Consider the following 17,308-nt stretch of genomic DNA (forward strand, 5'->3'; position numbering starts at 1 on the left):
CATACATGCATTTCTCATGCTCTGGCCACTAACTTCCTTTCTCACAGGATGAGGATAACTTCTCTTTTGAAAGCTCATCAAGAAAAACCCTGCTCTCCATTATCACATGCCTGGCCACACCCACCCTCACATGTTCCCTCTGTCTTCACTGTACCAGAAGCCATGCACTCCTGTCAACACATTAAAAACACCACATAGATCAAACTGCACCCTCCAACCCCCACCCCCGGAAACAACCCTGTTTTTGCAGAGAGCTTTGCAGATGTTTATTCTCTAAAAGGGAATAATTGCATGTGCCCTTTTGCAGTGTAGTTGAGAGAGAAGGAGGATATGAATTGGTTGTTTCCAGTTGAGGGGCAACATTGTGGTTTCTTGGTATATTTGGGTTCCTCAAGGAAGATGTGGGGACTGTCTCTGACACTCATGAGACAGAAGTGCTATCCAGGCTCAGCGAGCTCCAGCCTTCACTGCCATTGCCCTACTGTCTCCTCCAGGTGGTGGTTGAGGATGGAAAGTATCCACCCAGGCGTCTCCATTTCCTAACTCTGATAACAACCATGTAACAGACGATGTCTGCTGTGTCTTTACTCTAAACACTGTACTCTGCATATGCAGGATCTCTTGGAATCCTCCTACAATCCCCTGGGGTAGTTCCTATTATCATCCCCATTTTTACACTTGAAGAAGTCAGGGCCCAGAAGGGTTAAGCACCTCACCCACTCACCAAAGACTGTGCGGACAGGAGTGGGATAGAACCAGTCGTCATTCAGCCACGGTGCCATGTGTGCTTCTTGACCCAAGGCTGAATGAGCATCTTTCCTGGAGAGGCAGCTCGGTAGTAGAATACAGACCCAGGTTCAACCTCCCTGAGTGACCTCAAGATCTCGACATTGCTTTTCAGCTGTCAAATGAGGCTGCACATGCCTCCCAGAGGGGCTCCAAGGAAGGAGATCACACCTACCCAGCACCTTGCACAGAGCCTGATGCATGCTTGTTTGCTGTCTAACACATTTTCAACCATCACAGACCCTTGAACTGCAAATATAGGAACAAATAATGGGCTTAAGAATGATCACCTTCTATGCATACTGTTAGAGGATACAAAAAGAAAGTTAGAAGGACAGGCCTTCTAATGATTATGGTCTTCATGCAGCAAATATTCCGCATGCATGCAGCACATGAATATTAAGCATCTGTCATGCAGTGGGCACGGTGCTAGGGGCAATGGTACAGTGTCACCGTGTCACCAGGAAAGTTGCCCTTAAGTAATTTCAGTTCAAACTGACAAGTGCTTTAGTGGAGTTATGAATCAAGGGCTCTCGGGGCACAGAGAAGTGGACCAGTCCTACCTGGCAGGGCTAGCAAAGGTCTCAGACAGACAATGTGTCATCCAGGCTGAATTTTGAAAGGTAAATAGAAGGTCCCCTGGTGGAGAAAAGCAGGTGAGGGGAGGGAGGGCAGTAGAGAGGGTAGGACACATACAAAGTCTCAGAGGGAGAGAAAGGCAGGTTTGGGGAGCAGAGAGGGCATTGGTGCAAGTACAGAGTACCTGGGGGTGGGGGCGGGGGAGCGATGGGTCAGGGAGCAAGAATATGATTATCAGCAAGGATCTGGGTTTAATCCTGCATGTTAGAAGGGGCCCCTTGGCTCATAGAATATTAGATGGAATGAGAATTCCAGTTTCCTGGCCTTACATGGGTCACACTGTCGGCATAATAGGAATCTTCAAATAGGCCAGAACTTCAAATTTAACATGAAAAATTGAAGAGACTCCCCTACTGCATCCTTGTTAACAGTTAAAAATTTTAAAGGTGGGTGAGAATATCTCATAGATCACTGGATCTCAACTGATCCTCCAAGCAGCATTTGGAAATATGGGAGGGGGGTGCATTTGGAGTTGTATAGGCTGTATGGAGAACTCTACAAGCATTTAGTGGGCTGGGGCCCAGGAGGCTAACTGTCTGAGGATATGTTGGACAGGTCACATAATGAAAAATCTCCCTGCACAAAATCCCAGTGACACCATATGGGTTATCTGTTGCTCTAAACTTGTAAAACCTCAGTGGAATACAGGAAGCTGAGCTTGGCTGGCCTTGCTCCCACAACTGAGGCAATTGTGGAGCTCCTGCCCTGCTCCAGGTGTGTCTCATCCTCTAGCAGGCCAGCCCAGGCATTCTCTCAGGGTAGTGGTAGAGGCACAAGAAACACACACTTTCTCCTTGAAGCCTAGTCTCAGTATTAGGGCAGCATTGCTTCCCTACAGTTTTATTAGCCAAAGCAAGTCACATGACAAAGAGTAGAGATGTGGGAAGGGGTGAAGAATTGAAGGGATTAAAGCACTCTTCTGCCATTGCACACGTCTTGAGAAATAAAGCTATAGCTTAATCTATCAAGACAATGGTTTTAACTGAGACAGGGTCATGAAGAAGTGAGTTAATATAATTCTTTTTTATTACACTATTGATTTGGAGATTTAAAATATATACATACACCTTTTTCTTAGAAAAAATGCTCTGTTACATTCAGCCAGGTTAGTAGCTCTAGCCCCACAAACTAAACTACATTCAACTATCTGCCATCATGTGATACACTAGGCTGATGTCACAGAAAGAATCTTGTAACCAGCGATTTGACCTTTAGTAAATTCAATTGAAATTGTTTGCATATGTTAAATCCACCCATTCTAAGTGTATAGTTTGTTGACTTCTCATAAATGTATAACCCATGTAACAGTGGGTTACATGTAACACTGTAACCATGACATAGAACATTTCCATTCCACAAAAGACTTCTCTCCTGCTTCTTCTCAGTCCATCCACTCTGCCGCTACACATCCACTGATCTCATTTCTGTCCCTATTGAAGTCCTTTTACTTTTTCATTGCAAATCTTCATCTATAAAACAAGCATAGTCACCCCTGCCTGGGAGGGACACGGTGGGGTTGGCATGACATGGTTGTATATTGGGCAGCTGCACATCCTCAGACAGATCTGCACATCCAGACAGATCTGGATATTGTGCATCTGCATATGCCGGTGTCACACGCTAAATCCTTGTTTCTCTGTTGGCAGGTCATCCAGCTGTTGCATTGGTTGGGGTAGGAAGGCAAGTAGAGCCACGTAAAGAACTTCTCTAGGCAGATTAAGGGAGCGGGACTTCCCAAGAGTTAGAAAGAAGAAAGAAAAGTGGATGCCAAGTCTGATTAAACTTGGCTGAAATGAAAGGAATAGATTTTTAAATTTTGTCTTTGGGTTGGTCTTTTCAATACCTGGTACAGAGATTGAAGTCTGTAGCTCTAGACAAGAGAGAAACTCATGCAAAGGTACTGTTCCATTTGGATTTCGGTACCTTCTTCCCTGTTATTTGAAATTATTGTACTAGGTCACCTATCAAAGCATTTTTTTGTTTTTAAGGAGTTTCTGGTTGCTTATACATTTGTCATTGGTGAACACCATCATTCTCAGCCTAGATGGTGCTTCTTTCCCAGATGGCAAGGACAACTGCCCTTAATTATTGCCTTTTTAAAATTAAATTGCTAAATAAATAAATAACTAGCTAGCCAGCAGAGGAAACTAAGACCAGCGATCCTGTCCTATGTGTGACCCATCAACAAAATCCAGTGAATAACCAACTCAGCCAGAGGCAGGCTCCTACCTCCCTGGAGCTTACCTTCTTGATCCCATACGCGCACCCCCCCCGCCCCCTTCTCCTACTTTTCAGCTCCAGAAGCAGCTCTCTGAACTTGATGAGGATGACCTGTGTTACGAGTTCCGGCGAGAGCGGTTCACCGTCCACCGAACCCACCTTTACTTCTTGCACTATGAGTATGAGCCCGCTTCGGACAACACGGATGTCACCCTGGTCGCTCAGCTCTCCATGGACAGGTAGGCAGACGGGCCCTGCCCTCCCCACAATCACTACCCTGCAGCTCTATACTGGGTCAAAGGGAAAAAGGAGAAATTACCTCACAGGCGTAGGCTTGGGTCACACACCTTCCTCTCCAGCCCTGAAAACCAGGGGCTCTTGTCTTCTGGTGAGGGTGGTGGTTTTGAGAACAGAAGAATTGATTCTTAAAAATAGAGCTCTATGCAAATTACTTCAAGGAAAAGGGGTATAGTATAGGCAAATACATAATCTGGAACCACTATCACTGCTAGAAAGCAATTGCTATTTCTTTTCTTAGTATATCGATGAAACAAACATCCATCAAGCCTTTATCAGAAGTACTGACATGATCCCTGCCCTTACATGGCTTACACTCCAGTGCACTGATTCTCAGCTTTGGCTGGGGACAAATTGAATCACCTGGGGAGTTCTTAAAACAAATTCACCTTTGAACTCCATTGCAAACTAGTAAAGTAAGAATATTTGTGTGGTTGGACACTTTGGATTGTTTTATGCATGCCAGGGTTAAGAACATGAGTATTGTGGTATGAACAGCAAGAAAATAGTTAAGTAAAATGATTATGTATAAAATGATTATAATTGTGATAAGTGCTTGGAAGGAACCGAAACTGATAATAACAATGTCAAGAGAAGGACCTTTTTAAGGTAATGTGGTCAGGGGAAATCTAAGGAGGGGCCATTTCTGCAAAGACCTAAAGGATGAGAAAAGGAGTCAGGAATGTGAGTTGCTGAGAAGAAGAAAAAAAAAAAAATCCAGGTGGATAAAATAAAAAGTGCAAAGGCCCTGTAGTAGAAAGGGGGTTCAGGGATCCCCGGGTGGCGCAGTGGTTTGGCGCCTGCCTTTGGCCCAGGGTGCGATCCTGGAGACCCGGGATCGAATCCCACGTCGGGCTCCCTGCATGGAGCCTGCTTCTCCCTCTGCCTGTGTCTCTGCCTCTCTCTCTCTCTCTCTCTCTCTCTCTCTCTCTGTGACTATCATGAATAAATAAATAAAATCTTAAAAAAAAAAGGGGGGTTCACATTCAAAAACATGATAGAAGATCAGTGGCTAAAGGATAGCAGGAAAGTGGCATGAGATTAAAATTATAGAACAAAGTCACCAAAACATTTGGATTTTATTCTCAGTGTGGTAAGAAGTTATTGAAGATATTTACACAAAGTTATATGATCCAATTTATGTTTTGGAAAGCGTCTCTCTGGCTTCCAGGGGCTGCATAGATTCAGAGCCCGAGGTCATTCACTCAAGGCTGTACCCTTCCATACCTGGGTGTCCTGTGTGTCTCCCTCCCTCCCTGACAAGCTTTCTCTTCCATTTACACATAGCCCACAGTGGCTCCCTACCTCCAGTTTCCTTCATATCGTTCCCCCTCAGCTCCCACAATTAGGGAGTTTGATTGGCTCATTTTCTCTGAGTCACCTCAGAGATGCCCCTGCAGCCTGTGGATGTGATTCCATGGGACCATTTCTAGGATTCAATGAGTTAATGGCTGTTAGGTGCTGAGAATAGTACCCGGCACGCTTGTTAAGTGTTCAGTAAATACCACTGGTTACTAGTGGGGAGTGACTGAAGAATGAGCAAACCAATGAAGGAGCAAGTGCTCAGCCACAGAGAGGTTCACATATGGTAGGAAGTAGTGTAGGGGTTGCAAGGAGTGAGTGGAACCTTGCCTCCAGGGACATCTGGGGATGGGCCATGTAGAGCATGGCTTACAGAAGCAGACTCATCACTTTTATGTGTCCCACTGTGTATTGGCAAATGCTCACTTGTGGGATTCAGTGGCTCCACCGGCGGGTGGTTTCCTGGAGGTTCTTAGGCCTCAGGACTCCTCTGTAGGAACACGGTGAACTTGCCAAGCATAGCAGGTAGCAGGGAAAGACAAGCTGGGATGAAAGGGAAAAGCCCAGAGCTTCTCGCACCAACTCCATCCTGACCTGTATTGTAACCTCAAACAGGGTCTTCCCCTTTCCGTGGCCTCAGATTCCTAATCTGTAACATTCATGAGACCGCTTAGTAGGTATTGTATAATATCTATTGCTGTGGTGTGCCAGGCTCTTGTGAAGTGGAGGATATTTATGAGAAGACCCAGTTTTTGCCTTCAAGGAGTATAAAGCGTACTCACGTCTCAGGGTATTAGTTACCTACTGTTGTAGAACGAATTGCCACAGACATAGCAGCTTGAGTAACATTGAGTATCTTTCAGTCTGGGGGATCAGGAGTCTGGATGGGTGCTAGCAGGGTCCCCTGCTCTGCTCTCAGGACTACAGTCTAGGTGTTGCCTGGGGCTGTGACCTCATGGGAGTCAGGGTCCACTTCTAAGCTCATTCTCAGTTCTACGACTGAGGTCCCCGTTTCCCTGCTGGTTCTGGCTGGGGTCATTCTGAGCAGCAAGAGGCCACTCTTAGGTCTTAGCTTTGTGGTGCTCTGACAGCATGGCAGCTTACTTCTTCAAAGCCAGCAGGGGACTCTCTGCAGTCTGTCATATGGAAGCAGTGTTCCATCCCATTCCTGGGTTCGACTCACACTCAAGGGAGGGGGTTATACAGGAGTGTATGCCATGGGGCAGGAGTTGTGGAGGCCACCTTAGAATTCAGCCTGCTACAGACAGGCAACAGATTCTTCCTGTAGAGAGATGCTGTGCTGGGAGCCCCTAGCCCGGCTAGGGGTGGACAAAGAAAGAGACAGGCAGTGTGTCCGAGAAGAGGTTGCCTGCTTGAGTTGGAGGCTGAGTAGATGGGAGGTGGAAAGTACATGGGGAGAGAAGGTGGGTCCCCAAGGTGGAGCAGGTAAAATAGGGAACAAAGAGGCCACCAGGCCCACTGAGAACACAGGCTCTAGTGTGGTTGGAGCTTACGGCATAGGTGAGAAAGCAGAGAGTAGATAGGATGACAGAGGGTGTTGGGGAAACCAAGGCAGGTGGCCCCCTGCCGGCTCAAACCTACCTGGCTCCCAGTGAGGCTCCATAAAGGACTGACCTATAGACCAGAGCCCCAGGGTCACCCCAAACTTCTCTATCTGGCTTCTCACCCAGCCTTCAGTTTGGGTGCACACACTCTCCCACCAAGCAGCACTTAGTGAGCTGGCCATGACAGACCTCTCTTCCCATTGCGTCTCCCTTCTCCTGTATGCCATTCCAAATGAAAATAAAATCTAATCCTTGAGTTTCATGCTGAATGATGGTTTAGATGAGTCCTCTGTTCTCTGGGCAACACAGATGCACCTCAGTCCCCTCAGATGAAGCTCACGTCCTGTAATCTGCCCAGGTGAGTGAGTTCCAGATAATTCCAGGTTCTCACCTCTCAGAGCATCCCTGGTTTTCCTTGGTCCCATTCATGCCTCCTATTAATACATTCCTTTTATCAATAAAATATGGTGAATCAAGATTAGTAGCCGGTGAGTACCTCCAAACTCAGGAGAAAATAGAAGAGACAAATCTGACATATTTTCTAATCAGAATAAACTAGACTGACCTTGAATAATTTGGTCCCTGGAGTCAGACACTGTAGGGTCTTGGTGGCTCTGCCACTTCTTGACCTTGACCTTTGGACAAGTCACCTCTCCAGGCCTCGGTTTCCTCATCTATAACCTGGAAATGACAATGACAGTAGCCCCCAGCTAAGGTTGGTGTAATGATCAGATGAGATCATACACAGCCAGGACTTAGCCCCGACATACAGTCAATCAGAGGCTCCCTATCATTGATAGCATCATTGGCCAAAATCTTAATATTTGTGGACACTAGACTTAGAGACAAAGAGCTCTGGGTTCAAATCCCACTGGCTTCTTTACTACTCAGCTGGTGATCTTGGGCAAGTCCTGACACCCTTGCTTATCTTTCTCCTTCTACAGAGTTAAAAATATTTGCCTTGTAGAGTCCTAAGATTAAATGAAAAGACTGTCTATGAAGGCCCTTGGCATATATTTGCATTCAATAAATATGTACAGATCTGAGAACTTTGACCACTGCATCTGCACATGGTAGGTATTTAGGAGAAGTAAAGTGAGCCTGGGTGGCTCAGTTGGTTAAACATCTGCCTTTGGCGCAGGTTACGATTCCAGGGTCCTGGGATCGAGCCCCACATCAAGCTCTCTGCTCGGCCAGGAGCCACCTCTGCCTACCACTCTGCCTGCTTGTGCTCTCTCTGTCAGATACATAAATTAAATCTTCTAAAATAAAATATTTTTTTAAAGGAGAGATAAAGTGATATAGGAAAACAAAAAGAGAAATATGTGAGTTCAAAGTCCAGTTGAACCACTTACTAGCTATTTGAATTTGGACAAGATTCTTAGGCTTTTTGAGCCTCATCTTATCTGTGAAGTGGCAATGATACTGTCAAGGTCACAGATCGATGTCTGGATTTTATAAAATAAGAAGCTCTTAAGTGACCAGTAGGTAATAGGTCTACATTGAATATTAGTTTCCCTTCCCTTAGTGTTTTTTTTTCTCCCATGCTAGCTATAGAATTCACAATCTGGAATTTATAGACAATTAGAAAGAAAAGTTTTTAAATTATTAACACTCCAAGTCCATAATTCTGTATACAGTTGCCATCAATAAAAAGATACAAGCAAAACAGAACTCCTCCTTCTAGTGCCAGCTAGAAGCATCCTCCTGGCTGGAGCTGCAGGACACTGGCAGGACCTTCCCTCCCAACCCACTTAAAGGGAAACCCAGGCCCCCCTCATATCTGCCACAAACACTAACCACAGAAGCCTTCCCTTCAAAGCACACCCATCCCTCAGGATGGCAGGCACACAGTCCCCCTTAACGCATTGTGACAAGTATTGCCATCCTGACAATACCCCAGAGAGCCCAAGGAGTTCCACACCCTAACGAAAGCTGCTTAGTGGGACATAATAAAAAAATATAGAGCAGTACCACAAGCTGATGGAGATGGTAGGAATCCCTCCTTTCGCTCCATCCTACACATCCAATTATGATGCAGCAGGCTGATTGGTGCCTGTTGGATTGATTTTTAATTGAAGAAACATTTCGGGTGTGTTTGTAAACCTTTGAGTCAGAAGTAGGCCCTACGTGAATGCCACAGTGAATTAGGGGATCCGGCGCACAGGCTCCTATGCCTGGCTCCCTCTAGAATTCTGTTCAGAAAGAATGAACGTCGCCTGCTACAGCTGTGCAACCAGCAGGTCTCCCCCACTCCCAGCATGCAGGAGACCGCCCTCCCATCCCAGCCGCAGATGAGGATGGTGGATAGGACAGAGGGGGCTGGCCGGGAGGGATCCTGGCCACAGCATCCTTGCCACCTGGCCAGGAGTCGCTTGCTCTTTCGTGTTCCCTTTGACAAAGTCATTGAGGTACTAAGTACTGGTCCAGGGAATCATGTGGTCTTCTCTATTTCCTGTGAGTGGAGGAAAGAAACTGTTAGCTGAGGTAAAGGCGCCCATGCTTCAGATCACCCAGGAGCTTGTTAGTGACACAAATTCTTGGTCCCACCCACACCTAGTGAATGGGAACCTCTAGAGGGGAACCCAGGAATCTGTGTCATAGTAAACCTCCCAAGTGATCTTGAGCATGCTTAAGTTTGAAAAGCACCGCTCTAGAGAGTGAAAGGTAACTCCTTCTCCATGTAACAGCCATAGTGATCTTCTAAAAAATAGATCTTCCTTAAACTTATGGTGGATGGGGTTATAGCCCAATAAACCCATCATAAGCTGAAAATATTATAAGTTGAAAATGCATTTAATACACCTAACCACCTACCAAGCATCCTAGCTTAGCCTCGCCAACCTTGAACGTGCTCAGAACACTTACATTGGCCTGCAGCTGGATAAATTCATCTTAACACAAAGCCTGTTTTATAACAAAATGTTGGCTATCACATGCAATTTGTGGAATGCTGTATGGGAAGTGAGAAACAGAGTGGCTAGCTGAGTGCAGAATGATTGTCAAGTGTATCAGTTGTCAACCCTTGTGATCGAGGGGCTGACCGGGAGCCATGGCTGCTGCTGCCCAGCACCAGAAGAGAACATCCTACTGCATATTGATAGCCTAGGGGAGAATGCAAATTAAAAACTCAAAAGCACAGTTTCTCAATGCATATCACTTTCGCACCATCGTAAAGTTGAAAAATTGTTAAGTCAACCCATCATAAGCTGGGGACCATCTGTATATCAGGCCAATGTCTTTAAAACTCCCCAATAATTTCCTCCTGTATATAGAATAGTAGTATAGCTGCGTGCTCTGGCCTTCCCTGCCCCATAGGACCTGGCCCCTCCCACTTCCCAACATCTTCTTTCCCTCTGCCCCCCTCACTCGCCCATCTTCCCTCTCTTCTTGCTTCAACATACTACACTCGGTTACCCCAAGGGCTGCTCCCTCTCCTTGGAAAGCTTCTTGCCCACACTTCTTCAAGGCTGGGTCCCTCTCCTGATCCAAGTCTCAAATTCATGGCCCCAGTAGACCTTCCCTGGCCAGCCCTCAGGGTTACTCCATCCTATTTCCTGTTCTCCTTGCCTCTTCAGCCCTTTGCTCCCTCTGAATTTTCTCGGTTTGTTCTGTGTCTTCTCCCTCCAGCAGAAGGAAGCTCCAGAAGTGCAGGAACCCTGTCTTTCTTGTTCATCCTAGGGTCCAACACGTAATCCATACCTCGTAGATATTAAATAAATATCTGTTAGGTGGGTGCATGTTTGAGAGGCAGAAATAGAACCTAAGGAAGAAATTACAGCTGCCATATATTGAGTACCTGCTGCATATCTCATGGTAAGTAGGCTTGCCCTATGGCAGTAGTCACAAAGTTCCATGAGCACCTAGGGTCAAGCCCCAGCAAATAAGCACTGCTTAACACTTCTTGTGTCCTGTTTGAAGCAAGTGACATGGCCATCCCAGAATCAGTAATGAGGAGTATCACCAGAGGGTATAGATTGAGAGACAAGAATGATTTGTTGCCATTTTGTGATCTACAGAGGCATTACTGTCTGCACTGTGCACATGTAGAAATGGAAGCCCAAAGAACCATCATCCCTTGCTCAGGAATGCTGACACAGCTCAGAGTTCAGACCCACTTCTGCGTAACCCCAGAGGCCACAGTTGCACCTCCATACCATGCAATCTGCCCTGCTCTCATCAGCTGCCTTGTAGGGAGTGAGTTCCCCATCCCAACAGAGGCCAACTGACATTCTAGAATTCCTTCCAACCCAGGCTTGTAAGTTTCAGACTTAGCTCTTTCCCTGCCTGCTCCCTTGTCCTCAGACAGAGCACACGAGGCTTCCTGTCTCAGTAGGCTCCCTGGGGCAGCCCTGGCTTATCTAGACCTTACTGACATCTCTTTGGCCTTTCCTGAGCCTCTGCCCTCCTCTTCCTAGCATGAAGTGATGGTGGCCCTTCCGGGAAGTGGAGAAAAGCATGAGATGGAGAGTCGGGGCCACGGGTCCTAGTGCTAACCAGCTCTCCCATTCACTCGCTGAGGGCTCTTCAGCAAGCCATGCTCCCTCTGAGGCTGAGCTGCTTTCTCATAAAGATGGCATAATCAATTCTTTCCAAACTGAAAATTCTGTAGCTTAGGTTCACCTTTGTCTCTTGAGACCCTCTCTGTCGTCTCCGATCCTTGCTGTGCCAGGTACTTTATCTGCCAGAGTAAGAGACCAAAGAGCGACTCAGCCCAGAAATGTGGACAAGAGCCGCAGGAGAGGAGTTTAGGGCACAGGTGTGGGGAGACACAACCAAGAGAAGGCTCAAGAGAGCAGTGGGTCTTTGAAGCACACCCCCCGGGAGACTGAAGAGGAGGAGGAATGGGAGGGAATGCACAGAAGCCAAGCCCAAGGGGAGAACACATTCGTGTTTGGGGACACGGGCAGCCAAGAGAAGATCCTTGGGGGCATTAGTCCCAGCCTGCGAGCAGTCTGTGTGGAACATTGGTCTGGTTCTGGGCACTGGGTTCCAACAGACCGGGGTGTCAGTCCAGCTCCCCACCTTTGTAGCTCCGTGCCTTGGAGAAGTCACTTCACCTCCTTGGGCCTCTCTACCTGTGACACAGTGATGACAATCTCAGCGTAAGGGAGTTGGTGTGAATGTTGAAAGCAGTCCCATTGGAAATGCGGCTGGCACACTCCATGCCGCAGAGAAACGGTAGCGATGTTCTGTGTGTCGCTGTCAGAATTTCTGTGTTACCATCATTACATTAAACCTCGGTCTGTCGCTGTTGTTCGGGTCCCGGCAGGAAGCTTGATTTTGAGGGAAGAGAGGTCAGAAAGCTTGGGGCTGGTGGCAGACAGGCAGGCGTGGCTGGGTCGTCCTCCCTCTTTGTTCACAGAGGTTCCACGGAACACCTGGCACCACTTCCAGTAAAGCCCACACGGCTGTGATGTTTGCTGTGGCAGCACCTGAGAACCTGGAGTATTTCAAAATGCGTCTCTGTTCTGATGCTAAACCCTTGGCAGAGCTTGCTCCCTGCTCAGAAAACTCGGACACAGAGTTAAAATCCCAGGCAGTGGGCTCTCCACCGTGGGGGCTGGCCTCTCTCCCTCCACCAGACGTGCATGCCTCCCCCAAGGGTGTCCCCCCAAATGCACAGCCCCCTCCACTCCATAGACAGTGGAAGTGAGGTGTTGATCATTCAAAACCCCCGATTCTCTGAGCCCAGCAGAGGGCCGGGCCTGTGGCAGAAGCCAAACACAAATTTCAGGCAAAGTAGGCATTGTGGAGAATGCAGAGCCTCTCAGAAAACTGGCTCTAGTCAATTTGATTATTAAGTGTTATAAAGTATGAGAAATGGAGGGCATTTTACCCTCACAAATCTCGTAATCCTCCGTCACGAAAGAGGAAACAACTCCTGGCTATAGCAATTCACAGAATTACCAAGAGGAAACTCTGAAAGTCCATCGAGAAAGCCATCGGTAGAAGATAGTTGTGCCCATTTTCTTTTGTTTAGAAGCAGGGAAATGCATGGAATCTATTTCCTGGTAATTGTCCGGAGAAAGTGGGCATTCCTACTGGGAGACTGCTGATTATGTACCTCTTGCTGGGCAGGGTAAAAAACTGAAATAGGCTTTTGCTGTGTCTGAACCGTAGATCCTACCTGCCAGGCACTTCCAAAGCCTTTGGAGGAAAAAAAAAATCTTCACAGATTTCTCTTCAAGCATTTTTGTAGAATCTTCTCCATTAGAAGCACCTTTTGTCCCACCCCCTCCCCCCGGGCTCTTCTTCCCCCTGCCATAATCCTTGGCACGGTGCCTGTCTTGTAGCCTCACAAAATCGGCAGGGACCCTAGGGCAGTAAAGGACTCTGACAAATGAAGACAGCATCACGCCAGGCACGCTTTTGTCCCAAGCATTCACGTGTTCTCCTGTTCCCTTGCCAAATACCCAGTGTTCTCGTTTGTTCTCACTGTCTCCAAGGCCCTGGCCCGGTACCCATCTGTACAGGTCTGGTCCACGTCCAAGAATCCAAGCTGACCAGACATCTGGATCCCCAGTTTCTCCACCAGGGAAATGAGGGAAATGACAGCCATGCGCAGGGTCGTTGGGGGAGTTCTGGAAAGGGTCTGGTGCATAGCTAATGATCACAGTTATTATCACTCATGCTTTAATGCTCCTTGTAACTTACGGCCTCACTTTGGTTAAATCTTCTATGCCTGGTCACTGCTTTAGAAGAGCAGTACAGCTGTTGTTCATCTTTGCTGAGAGAGGAGAGGCATAGGACTTCTGAGCTGGAAGGGGATCTTTACATCATTTAGTGTCATTGTCCCCGCCCGCCGTGAGAAGAGGAGTAAAAAGGAAGGCTTCTAGTGGGATGTGATTCTGTCAGTATCCCACCTTCATTTGGAAGCTGATAGAGGCAAGAACCAGCAAGATAAGTGTTTCGATGCCCCTTTTCCAGATAAAGGAGCTGAGGTTTGGGGATTTGCCCCCATCATGCAGTGATTACTGTTAGAGCAGGGATATGAACTTGGAGCTGGTTGACCAGGTATCTGTGGAGGTAGACTCCCATCCCAGGAGGCTGGTGCATGGACTGGGTCCCCGTGGCTCACCTTACCTGTCTCTTCCAGGCTCCAGATGCTCGAGGCCATCTGCAAGCACTGGGAGGGACCCATCAGCCTGGCCCTCTACCTGTCGGACGCCGAGGCCCAGCAGTTCCTCCGCTACGCACAGGGATCCGAGGTGCTCATGAGCCGCCACAACGTGGCCTACCACATCGTGTACAAGGAGGGCCAGTTCTACCCTGTGAACCTGCTGCGCAACGTGGCCATGAAGCACGTCGGCACGCCCTACCTGTTCCTGTCTGACATCGACTTCCTGCCCATGTATGGGCTCTATGAGTACCTCAGGTGAGGCCCGGGAGGGGGGACGTAGGCTCATGCAGTGCCAGGACTAGAACGCTCCCGAGGATGGTCCTCCAGTCCAGGACGGGCCCTGCCCAAGTCCACCCAGAGATAGAGCTCTTCCTGCCGGCTTTGGCTGGGCCATCGTGTCCTCATTTCCCTGAACAGGCTGGAACCCCACTTTGCATACTGAAATGGTAGGGGCAGAACGTGGTCTCAGAAGCCTCTCTTCTGCTCCCAGTCTAATGCTCTTTCTGTAGCTGCTGTGAAAACGTGTCATCCCTCCCCCAGTTTTGGATCAGATGACCTTCATCTAACCATTCTGGAAAGATCACTGCCTATTCTGTAAAACAAATCAAAGTGATGGTGAAGGCTAGCATTTATTGAAGTGCTTGCTGAGTGCCAGGCACTGTTCTAAGAGCCTGACAAGTAGGAGTCCATCCCCACCCACTGCAGTCCCTATGCCGGCTACTATTATTATCCTCATTTTCGGGACGGGCGTGTGTGGGGCTGAGATCGTGAGCTGTCAGCCCCAGGTTACACACCCTCGGAAGTGAGGGCTGGGGGCAGCCAGTCCTGCCTGCAGAGCTATATGCCGCATGGCTGTCTCGGCTACCTCTGTGACTCTGCAACGACCCTTCCCAGCTCTGGCCACGCGGAGGGGCAGGCATCCAGTGGCTGGAGAAGGCCCTCGACTCGGGGAGCAAGAAGGCTGTGTGGGGAGTGTGGCATTTACTATGGAATAACAACCAATCTGAACTGAAAGGCACTGCTGAATTCATATGGCCCTGAAGTCCCCGTGTGGGTAAACTGAAGTCACAAGATGGAAGTCAAGACGTAAATGATCAAATTTTTTTTTTAATCCTTTGCCGCTGGCTTTTGTCAGCGTGAATTATGTCTGCTACCGGGTGAGTGCTTGCCCGAATCCAGGTACCAGAAGAGGTGGTTTGCACATATTTATTATCCTGCTGGATCTACACACCAAGCCCAGAAGGCAGGCCTGGTCACCCCGTGTCACTGTGGGAACGGGGAGGCTCAGCGCAGCACAGTCCAAGTCCACGTGGCTTGCTCCCGGGCTTGGGCAGCGCCTGGCAGACCCCGGTGGGCTCGCGCACTGCTTCCTGTTCGGCTGGCTGCTCTGGGGTGACTGACCGTCCCCAACGGGGCAGGAGTAGGGTTCCGTCCCTCCCGCTGTCTTGCCGTCCTTCCCTCTGTGTGTCTGTCTCTCAGCCTTCCTCTGTCTCTGGCGCTCTCCCTCTTAAAAGAGCCTCTTCCTCCAAAAGACTGGACACCTCTAGTCCGGAAGCCGGAGCGCAGGTGCAGGGTGAGGCCCCCCTGCTCTCCAGAGCAAGGGAAGGCAGCCTGTGTCCTCGGTCCGCTTTTCGGAGCCCCGCTTCTTTCCAGGTTATCCTGGGACCTCGGAACTTCAGCCCCTCCCTCCCCTGCAAGCGGGAGGGCCCTTGCGGCCTGGCCTCTCTCTGTGGCAGCATGACCGCGGGTCAGGGCGGCGGGAGGTGGGCTTCCCAAAGAGCATGGGCTGTGGCGCCCCGGGTGATGCCGGCCCTGGGCTCCCGGAGCAGAGCCCCAGTGTGGGGTGAGGGCGCCCCCGTGTGGCCAGACCTCCCTTCAGAGCCCGATTCCGGGAGCTTCTGAGGCCTCCACACACACAGCCTGCAGGAGCACCAGCTCTGGGAGTCCAGGGAGGGGGGCGTCCCCCCAAAAGAACAGATGGTGGGGGCGAGGGCCACCCTTCACCGAGAAAAGAGAAGCTTGAAGATCAGGCTGCGGCCCATCCTCCCCGTGCGGGGCTCTTCTGCAGGAGCGCCTCAGGGGCCTTCATTCCTAGGAGTTCGGGGTGAACTGGCCCCCTCTTAACAATCTGTGGTCTGCTCCCGGCCTCCAAGCACTATCTTATTATTTTACCTCATGGGCCTCATGTTTCAAAAAACATCACAGACGAACAGATTGTTTCTATGTTCTAGTCCTATGTTTTATTGATAAAGATGCTCTTAATCTCTAATCAGGACCTTACTCGAGACAACCAGTGTCGCCTACTAATTAACATGTTCTTAACGCTGAGTCACCTGAGGCTTGGTTGGCCTTTGCCACCTTGTTACGAGGAGCTGCGTGGTTCCCCTCAGGGGTTTTAAAATATTGCACATTGCTCCTAAAACTCTGTTGCTGTCTTCACAGGCCGTATAGAAGTCCAGAGACCCTACCCTGAATGAGAAGAAATGATCTTGTCCAGTCTTCCTTTTTTTAAAAATTCCAGTAGAGTTAACGTAGTGTAATATTAGAGTCAGGTGTACAATATAGCAATTCAACACTTCCACACATATGACACTTCCACTCATCACAGCAAATACATTCCTGAATCCCCATCACCTGGTTCACCCCTCCTTCCCCACCCCTCCCCCCAACCCTGCCACCCACCTCCCTCCTGGTAACCAGCTTGTTCTCTACAATTAAGAGTCTGTTTCTTGTTTTCCCTCTCCTTCCTCCCACCCCCATGTTCATCTGTTTTGTTTCTTAAATCTCATATATGAGTGAAATTATATGGTATTTGTCTTTCACCAACTAACTCACTTTGTTCAGCATTATACTCTCTAGCTCCATCCGTGTTGTTGCAAATGGCAAGATTTCATTCTCTTTTATGGCTGAATAATATTCCATTGTGTATATACACCACAACTTCTTTATCCATTGACTTTTGACGGACCCTTGGGCTGCTTCCATAGTTTGGCTGTTGTAAATAATGCCACTATAAATGTAGGGGTGCATGTATCCCTTTGGATTAGTGTTTTTGTATTTTGGGGATAAATACTCTGCAGTGTGATTGCTAGATCATAGAGTCGCTCTATTTTTAACTTTCTGAGGAGTCCCCAATCCTGTTTTCCACAGTGGCTACACCAACAGGGCAAGAGGATTTGCATTCCCACCAACAGAGCAAGAGGATTCTCCCTTTCTCCACATCCTCGCCAACACCTGTTGATTTTAGCCATTCTGACAGGTGTGAGGTGGTATCTCACTGTGGTTTCAATTTGCAGTTCCCTGATGATGAGTGACGCTGAGCAGATTGTCATGTGTCTGTTGGTCAGCTGGATGTCTTCTTTGGAGAAATGTCTGT

The 17,308-nt window shown here is 48.5% G+C and overlaps 1 protein-coding gene across 1 annotated transcript in view; it reads left to right on the forward strand.

The window, feature by feature from the left end:
• Positions 1 to 17,308, forward strand: part of LARGE1 (LARGE xylosyl- and glucuronyltransferase 1) — a 478,727-nt gene that overhangs the window by 434,896 nt on the left and 26,523 nt on the right. Inside the window, 2 exon segments of the mRNA XM_049115330.1 lie at positions 3,721 to 3,884; positions 13,909 to 14,187. Of these exon segments, the coding sequence (XP_048971287.1) occupies positions 3,721 to 3,884; positions 13,909 to 14,187 (443 nt within the window).

Source organism: Canis lupus, chromosome 10 (genome assembly GCF_003254725.2).
Source record: "Canis lupus dingo isolate Sandy chromosome 10, ASM325472v2, whole genome shotgun sequence".
In the NCBI taxonomy this organism is placed as follows: domain Eukaryota; kingdom Metazoa; phylum Chordata; class Mammalia; order Carnivora; family Canidae; genus Canis; species Canis lupus.